Source organism: Pteronotus mesoamericanus, unplaced genomic scaffold (assembly GCF_021234165.1).
Source record: "Pteronotus mesoamericanus isolate MK-2021 breed Mesoamerican mustached bat unplaced genomic scaffold, CSHL_Meso_final contig_591, whole genome shotgun sequence".
NCBI classification, from domain to species: Eukaryota; Metazoa; Chordata; class Mammalia; order Chiroptera; family Mormoopidae; genus Pteronotus; species Pteronotus mesoamericanus.
Genome location: NW_026555208.1, coordinates 429512 through 438900, shown reverse-complemented (window position 1 = coordinate 438900; position 9389 = coordinate 429512). Strand labels below are relative to the sequence as shown.

At 37.6% G+C, this 9389-nt stretch overlaps 1 protein-coding gene and 2 pseudogenes across 1 annotated transcript; all 3 read left to right on the top strand.

Moving 5' to 3' along the window:
- Window positions 1-2069: 2069 nt before the first annotated feature.
- LOC129076428 (olfactory receptor 51G2-like) lies at window positions 2070-3029 on the top strand. Its single transcript, XM_054580603.1, has one exon. The coding sequence runs from the start codon at window positions 2070-2072 to the stop codon at window positions 3027-3029; it is 960 nt and encodes a 319-aa protein (XP_054436578.1).
- A 412-nt stretch (window positions 3030-3441) lies between these two features.
- Window positions 3442-3671, top strand: LOC129076389 (serine palmitoyltransferase small subunit B-like; annotated as a pseudogene).
- A 4375-nt stretch (window positions 3672-8046) lies between these two features.
- Window positions 8047-8942, top strand: LOC129076427 (olfactory receptor 51V1-like; annotated as a pseudogene).
- Window positions 8943-9389: the final 447 nt, after the last annotated feature.

The following is a 9389-nucleotide window of genomic DNA, read 5'->3' as shown; positions in this document are numbered from 1 at the left end:
CTTTATTCGCTTAACTCTGTTATTTCTTTTATGGTTCCAGCTATTACAGATATCTATCTCCTAGTTATCTTGTGTACTGATACCTCGAGGTTTTTTCCTGATGCACCTTCACATTTCCTTCCAATCGCTCCCTCACTCACTCACATATGTACCCACAGATCTCCAACTGTCTTGCTCCTTCTTGCCATTTGCTTTTTCTCCAATTACCCCCTCCTCAGAGAGCTATTACCTAAACTCTCAATCTAAAATAACACCTCCTTCTCTTTCTACATTGCATTTTAACACATTTAAGATAATATTGGCTTATGTCTCCTTTACTTGGGGGAACTTAATGTTTTAACAATTCTATTTCTGGAATCTAGAACAGAGCCTAGGACAGTTTAATCCTGACAGTGATAGAGTATAAAAGATAAATCAGAAGTGGCAATCATATGGGAAATTTCAAAAATAGGAATTTGTAGGAGTTTATAATTTATTTCGCTCTAAGGACAAGGCTTGTGAGAGTCTTGAGTCTGTTGGTTAATAGCTAACATTTGTCCTAAGTTACAAACACTAATGGCCAGAATAAAAATTACTAAGCCATAAAGAATTATTTCCAGTCTTGGGCCCTCCTTTAGTGATCCACAAGACTTTATCAAAGATATATACTTGAGTTATTAACAAATAATTTTATTTATCTGGCAAAAAATACCTGTCATCCTCTAAGGATTGAGATGCTTTAAAATGGTAAGTGAAAATGGTTTGTGAAGTGCTTTAAATGAAATACAAAGGTAATGATTATACTTGTACGTTTTTACCTGCAAAAGTGACAAAATTCATTATTATATGGACTTTCTTTTCAAAGAGAGAATACTGGATTGCATTCCACAAAACATAGGAGAAGGTGACAAAATAATGAGAAAATCAATACTATCTAAAAAAAACTCAGAATATATGATTAAATAAGATCCCTCAAAAATAAATTATTCTTCTTGGTTATTATTCTTTAATGCTTTTTCTATTTCTGGAAAAATTCCAGAAATTTTCTTCCTTTTTTTATAATTAGGAAGGAGAGTTCAAAGCTTTCAAACTGAGTTCTCTTTACTGTGTTCTCAAAAAAAAAAAAAAAGAAAGAAAGAAAGAAAAGAAAAGAAAATGGAACTCAAATGGATTAAAGATAAGGAGGTAGGTGAGATGACAGGATGTGAAACAGTGGCCAAAATTCAAGGAACAGACCACAGGAAACACAGATCTATAACCAGATTGTTGTATTTCTCCAGAAACTACTTTACAAGGGGATCTAAATCCTGATTTCTTGGCAAAAACATGCCTTTTTTTTACTAGTTTCTATAGTCTCATTAGAATAATGCTGAATAGTAATAGACAAGCTTTAAGGTACTCATTCACTGTTCTGTAAGCTAAGAATCATTCTATCTAATGTTCCACATTAACAGTTATATTGGAGAATGAATTATATTTATATAAATATCTAAATTTTTTGGCCATAACTTTGTATTTTAAATTGTATGTGTGATAAGAATTTGTGTGTTCATGCAAGTGGTTGACATGAAAAGAGGAATTACTTCATATTGTTTTACTATGAAAGATGTCTCTGCAAAATTCTCATAATCACATACTGGAAAAGCACCAATTGAAACACACTTTGAAAAAGAACTTTCAGGAAGTGAGGAATCTTGATTCTGGTTCCAAATCTGACACACTAACAATATTGAAAGCTATAGCTCATTACCCAAAATGCATAGTGTTGACTTGGGATCAATTCTTAGTCCCTTTCAAGAGCTGTATTTCAAATTCTGATTTGGGGGTAAATTATGTTGTGTGGCTTCTGAGAACACTTACATGTATGCAAGATTTCTTCAAATAATTCAGACACACCTTTTTAAAAGAACTCCCTATGTATGAACTAGCGGAAATAGTTGAGCAAATTACAAGTCCATGGTTATCAGAGAAACGTTTTGGGGAGTCCTTGTAATGTCTTGGTTTACAGAACAGGTCCTGACACAGCAACTCTCTTGACTGTAGGCCGTATGAATGCACATCTGCTTGAAGTTCTGTCCCTCCAGGTCATCATGTCAGACTCCAACAACACCGGCACCTCCTTCTTCCTAACAGGCCTCCCAGGCCTTGAGGCTGTGTACACCTGGCTCTCCATCCCTCTGTGTGCCATGTATGTGGCATCTCTGGCAGGGAACAGCCTGATCCTCTGGGTGGTGAGGTCAGAGCCCTCCCTGCACCAGCCCATGTACTACTTTCTCTCCATGCTGTCAGTGACGGACCTGGGCCTGTCTGCCTCCACGCTGCCCACCATGCTCACCATCTACGCGCTGGGTCTCAGGGAGGTGGCAGTGGATGCGTGCCTGACCCAGCTCTTCTTCATCCACACCTTCTCCATCATGGAGTCCTCTGTGCTGCTGACCATGGCCTTTGACCGTGTGGTGGCCATCAGCAACCCCTTGCGCTATGGCACCATCCTCACGAGTCCCCGGATTGCCAGCCTGGGCCTGGCCATCCTGCTGCGTAGTGTGGGTCTTCACATCCCAGCCCCCATCATGCTGAAGAAGCTGCCTTACTGCCGCAACCGCCTGCTTTCCCACTCCTACTGCCTGCACCCCGATGTCATGAAGCTGGCCTGTGCTGACACCCGCATCAACAGTGCCTATGGTCTCTTCGTAGTGCTCTCCACTCTGGGTGTGGACGCAGTGCTCATCGTCCTCTCCTACGGGCTGATCCTCCATACAGTGCTGTCCATCGCCTCCAAAGCAGAGCGTCTCAAAGCCCTCAACACTTGTGCCTCCCACCTCTGTGCAGTGCTGCTCTTCTACACACCGATGATGGGCCTGTCCATGATCCACAGATTTGGGAGGTGGGCTTCCCCACGCAGCCGTGTGCTGCTCTCTTATCTTCACTTTCTCATTCCTCCAGTGCTCAATCCCATGGTTTATACCATTAAAACCAAGCAGATCCGTTTGAGGATGCTGCATCTCTTCTGGTGGAATAGAAGTAGCACTAGACACAAAGGAGGTAATTAAAATCTTCACTGGGCAGAATAAAGGCAGGGTGATGATCTTGCCATGTTGTAGCTGAATCAATGATTTTGTACCTGGCAAATTATACAGAGAACCAATTAAATTAAAACTCGTCCTCATTCTCAATTTCTTCACTCACTAATCGTTAGATATAATCCACATATTCATGTTTGTTTTATTAAAAACATACTTACTGAGCATTTGCCCTATCTTCTGAACTCTGCTAAAATCTAGAGATCAAAAGACAATTAAGTTACTGCCTCAGTTTGGAAAGTGAATTTCATAATCTTGAATTTCATAATTCTCTTCTCAGCAAAGAGAAGTAACCCAGGATCATCCTGTGGAGGGGCAAGAACAATAATCCAAACCTGGACCCTCCTAGGCAGGACAGACTTGCAGCTTGAAGGAACCAAGCATGGATTTCAGGCACGTGTAAGACTATTTCTCCAGGCTCTACTATCAATACCAAATCATTAGCTGCTCTGCTGTCATGGAGCCATGAGAGCCATCCATACTCAATATTGTCTTACTAACCATTTTTGTTATGGAAGTGTAAACTGGCTATGTTTTTATTTCAATCCACATTTGCCAGGCTTGGGAATTTTTTCCAAAATCTGTGGCTATCACAATACACTTTCTAATTGATTTTGTTTCCAGTCTGTGAATTGGCATTGCATATGTATATGTTGCTTATGACTTATTGTTTTAGGTGAATACTGTGTCTTTTTTCACTATCTGACCCAAAAAGCTCCTACTTCTCTATGCACTCTTAACATCTTTCTTGAAACTTGAGATAGATGTCTTGTTACGTTCCTTTGTTCATATTACGTTGTGTATCAAACCATAGATAATACAGTGACTTTACCTCACATACCATATTTTCACAACTTCAATCTAAAACTTTAGATTTTAGTTTTTAACCATGAAATTTCATATAATATTTTACTGGAAAGTAGACTCATTAGAGACCTAACAGAGTCATGTTTAAAATGCTTCCTTGACATTTATGCTACACTGAAGGGTATACATTTTGAAATTTGTTCATAGGCTACTGTCAAAAGGATCATATTCTTGTTTATAATATAAAGATATGAATAAATTATATGGGACCCAAAAGTATTGTTTGTTCATTTGTTTTTTTAACTAAAATACTGATACCTAAAATTCTTTTACTTCGAGAGCAAAAGAATAAGCTAGAAACAAGTATCTCCTTTCAGACATGGTTCATGAATTATTTCAAATGCCTCTAAAAGTCTGGTTTTATAACAATTTAAAATCAACAATGTTGATTTTAGATAACCCAGTAAGTAAAATACTACAAAATAATTTTAAGTATAAGCAAAAAATATAATCAAACTAATTTCAGATGTTGTGACCTGTGATGTCTTACTTTCCATGGTGCTGGGAGGAGGAAAGACAAAAGAAATTGCTTTTTTTTCTGCCTCACTCAGTGAAAGGGGGTAGTATTGGGGTACAGGAAGAAAAGCTAATAATAGGCTGGAAGTAATATTCTACCAGAAGGAACTCAACAGCTCCAGGTAAATGTTTTGATACAGTGGCTCTGTTGCAGAGCAAATATGAGATTTATTAAATTTCCTTCAAAGTATTTATCTTAAAAACATTATAAGTTTTTAATTATACTGCTGAATCAAACATGAAAGACAAAGATCAAGCATTGCAGTTATTCTTTCCTCTCAATATATATTAATGTTAGTAATATTGGAAGGTAAAAATATAAATAGGTTTTGGACAATATTTGCACTCTAGTTTATATTATGAAGGACAATTTTCAAAAAGAGCTAGAGAGAAAGATGTTTCTCATGCCAAGTTAACATGAATATTTGCTACAAAAAAACAAAACAACACACATGGATTGAAGATAAGCCATATCTGAACATGTATTTGTTGATTTTTGAAAACTAAATTAGGTTTAGTTAAAAAAAGCACAATGATAAGTATTAAAAAGCAAAATTATAAGTACTACCATATTCTTTGATAGACTCTGGGATATCATTAAACACTAAAAAGTAGTATATAGTAAAAGTGCTAATGTTCCCCAAGTACTTAAAGGAAGTATAAACATAAAGTCATATATTTTTATAACATATCACAGAAAATATTTATGCTAAATGTTTAATATAATAAATATAGTACTACAAAGTAGCAACCTTTTCATTCTTTAATAGTTCAAAATATCTTGAAAATCATTATGAAGAAACATTTTCATCTTTGCTGTATGAATTCTAGATAAATATTCATTTATTTCTTCAGCAACTATTTGACAGTTACTATGCTCAACTCTGGACATAAAGAGTTAAATAAATGGACATCCAAAAGAGATATGCCCCAACCTCCTGAACATTACGGCACATAGGTCAGAACAGGTTTTTTTTAAAAAAGTCAAATACAATAAAGTGGGTTGTCTGTAAATGTGCTGAAGGTTGAATTTTTATCCAACTGCAATAGAGACATATGACAAATGTTTGCCAAACAGGGGAAAGGAAAAGACATTCTATTAAAGAAAGGAATAATAAGAAGGGCTTGGTCCACTAACAGCTTTAGGAATTGAAGAAATGTACTGATGTTTAAAATGGTAGAGGTACATGAGGACAACTGTAGTTGAACAACAATAAAAAAAATAAAATAAAATGGTAGAGCTGAGAGCGAAAGGATGTAACTAGAATGAAGAGAGATGGACACTGAAGGGGTTGTAGAATTGCTGAGTTTGTAGGCCAGAATAAAGTGAGCAGATGTTATCTAGAGCAAAAAACTTAAACTTTGGAAATGTTTTATGAAGTAAAATTACATGGGAAATTAATATTAAATAAAAAACATAATTTTGATTGTTGTGTTCCAGTTATCACAGTTTAAGACACATACAAATGTTATAGTTCAACATTTCAGTTCATTTACTGAATTGTTGAATTCAGTAAGGTTCTTTCCTCGGTTCTGGAGAGTTAAAAAAGTCAAAAAATTTTTTCTATAGAAATAAAGGGAATCAGTCACAAGAGTGGATCTCTAGGGAACATAAGATTATCTGGCAATAAGAAAATGAGAAGACATTGAACCACAGAGAAGCTGTAGATTAAAGAGAGCTTATTCTCATAGAAGAAGTCCAGTAATAGACACAAAAAGGGGACAGAAATTTGATCAAATATTTTCATTATAGTTCTAATGGTGGAAAAAAAAAAACTATCTGGAATTGTAATATTTTGAATCCTCCATATAATCTTTTCATTCAAGTTTTATTTATGCTATTTCTTTCTTTTTTTTAATTTTATTTTAATTTATTTTTTCAAATACATTTGTCTCTGCCTACCCCCCACCACTTTCCCTTGCCTCCTACTTCCTCCCTCCCTCAGCCCTTCCCCTTTGGTTTTGTCCATGAGTCCTTGCTATATGTTCTTTGACTTTCCCCTTCCCTTCCTTTTCCCCCGCCCCGCCTCCCTCCTTCCCTCTTGTCTCTGTTGATTTCTTTTCTTTTCAGTGTTGCTGGTCTTATTTTCCTTGCATCTTTGTATTGTTGGTTAGGTTCCACTTATAGGTGAGATCATATGGTATTTGTCTTTCGCTCCCTGGCTTATTTCGCTTAGCATAATGTTCTCCAGGTCCATCCATGTTGTCGCGAAGTTTAGTAGTTCTTTTTTCCTTTCTGCTGCGTAGTATTCCATTGTGTATATGTACCATCATTTTTTGATCCAGTCATCTACTGATGGACACTTAGGTTGCTTCCAACACTTGGCTATTGTAAATTGTGCTGCTATGAACATTGGGGTGCATAGGTTCTTTTGAATTGGCGTTTTGGGATTCTTAGGGTATAGTCCCAGCAGGGGAATCAGTGGATCAAAAGGCAGTTCCATTTTCAGCTTTTTGAGGAAATTCCACATGGCTTTCCACAGTGGCTGCACCAGTCTGCATTCCCACCAAGAGTGTACTAGGGTTCCCTTTTCTCCACAGCCTCAACAGCACCTGTTCTTTGTTTATCTGTTTATGATGGCCATTCTGTTTCTTGTATCAAATATATAATATTCTAATTTTGTCATTTAACTATATTATTACAAGTCTTTCAAAATTTTCATTGTTACTGCATTATTTTCATTGTTAGAATACTTATATGAATTTACCAGTATACCTATTTTTATTATATTCCATACTTTCCATACTTGATTGTAAGTTCCAAAAGAACAGAGCCATTGTAAATTGTTCTTTGCTTCTGTGCTGATACTACATATAGGGTTTATGAATAAATTAATGACTGAATAAATAAATAAGCAACACCCCACAATGCCTTTCAATTTGGGATAAAATTTGATCGTATAATTTAGTGTGATAATGTGTGTGTGTGTGTGTGTATAAAAAATAGTTGTAGCTACTGTAGATATAGAATGTGAAAGATATATTGTGACTCTTAGAATGATATTTTTCTGCTGTTAGGACCTCACACCTGCTCTAATAAGCAAGTTTTCTATCATCACTGCTGAAAAATATTCTTGGCAGAATCTTTCACTTACATCATCGACAGTGAGGGAATAGTACCGACAGTGAAGGAATAGTAGTAGTTTCCCAGGAGCCTGGGGTCACGTGGCCCACAATGCTCTGCCCTTCTCCTCATAAATCTGGGCCTCTGACTCCCTGTACTATAAGGACTGGTAAGGAAATGAGCATTCCTGAAGCTGACTCAAGAGCAGCAGAGCAACAGCAGCCCTAGGCTGTCACTGTCACCTGCTATGCACAGTTAGTGGCACAGAGAGTCTAAAAGTCAATTAAGTTAGTGGCCTGGTTTGCCTAAAATAGTGAGGACATTGTCTGTAACCTCTGAGATGTAATACTAAGAAGGTTCCCTGTGAAATTATCTTGTGCTGTGGTTTCTCCCACAGACTTGGGCGGCCCTGGAATTCTACAACCTGTGCTATACTCTGAGTGGCTGCGCTATATTTGACCATCCTCAACAACAACAGACAGTTTAAATGAAACCGTGAATAAATATTTATCATACTTTGAAAGTTGCCTTCAAATATTCATGCCTGCTTCCCCTGCTTCTTCCATCAATTCCTCGATATTCATTTTTACAGGGTTCGTTGGCCTAGACCAGTACTATCCCTGGTTTTCAATTCCTTTCTCCTCCATCTATGGTATGGTTTTTCTGGGAAACTGCCTGGTGCTGCACGTGATCCGAACTGAGCCAAGCCTGCATCAGCCCACGTTCTACCTCCTGGCCATGCCGGCCCTCACTGACCTGTGCATGAGGCTGTCCGCAGTGCGCACAGTGCTGGGGAGCCTGTGGGGGCTCAGCCAGGAAGTCAGCCTGGATGCCTGCATTGCACAGACTTATTTTGTCCATGGTCTCTCCAGCACAAAGTCTGGAGTCCTTCTCGCTATGGCTTTTGATCACTTTACTGCAATCTGCAATCCTCTGAGATACACATCCCTCCTGACTAATAGTAGAATCATTCATATCATGTTGGCCATTGTGATGAGGAAATTCTTCTATTACTGCCGCTCCCACATGCTCTCCCCCTCTTTCTGCCTGCTTGCTCCGACATTCGCTTCAATAGCTTGTATGCCCTGGCTCTGGTGATCTGTACCTTGCTTTTGGACGCTATCCTTATTCTCATCCCCTATATTTTCATCTTGTATACAGTGCTAGCAATTGCTTCTTGGGATGAGAGGCTCAAGTATTTGCAGACCTGTGTTTCCCACATCTCTGCTGTCCTGGTTTTTTATATTCCCATCATTGGTCTCACCATGGTACACTGCTTTGGAAAACACCTCTCACCTTTGGTTCATGTTCTTATGGGCAACATTTATACTCTATTTCCAACACTGATGAATCCAATCATTTATAGTGTAAAGACCCAGCAGATCCAAAGCAGGGTGAAGAAGTGGTTTTCTCTGAAAATGGAGTGGAACCCTTGAATGTTATTCAGTAAAATGTTTGGGTTTTTTGTTACTGTTGTTGTTGTTCCATTACAATTGTCCTAATTTCTCCCCACCTCTTGCTCTCCCCTGCCCTGCTCAACCCCCTTCTGCCTCAGTCAGTCCCTACCTTTTTGTCCATTAAAGTAAAAAAATAATGCTTGTTCCCATGTGTTCAATAACCTACAATTTGTATAACATTTTCTAAAACATTTTGTTCTTTTATGGGAACATGAGTATTAAAGAACTTAAGTGTCTTAAGTGATACAGGAGAGGTGATAGAACCGAGTTTTCCTAATACACATTCCAGAAAAGATTTCTGAAAGTTTGCTGGAGGATATTACAGATATGACAATTAAGTGTCTTTGCATTTCATTGACATTTTCTTGCAGTATGTTTGCCATATGAAAATTGTGTTAATCTTAGTTATCCAATATTTTCATTTAA

Excerpts from the sequence above, each read along its gene's own strand:
- LOC129076428 (XM_054580603.1), top strand. The coding sequence starts at position 2,070 with ATGTCAGACTCCAACAACACCGGCACCTCCTTCTTCCTAACAGGCCTC.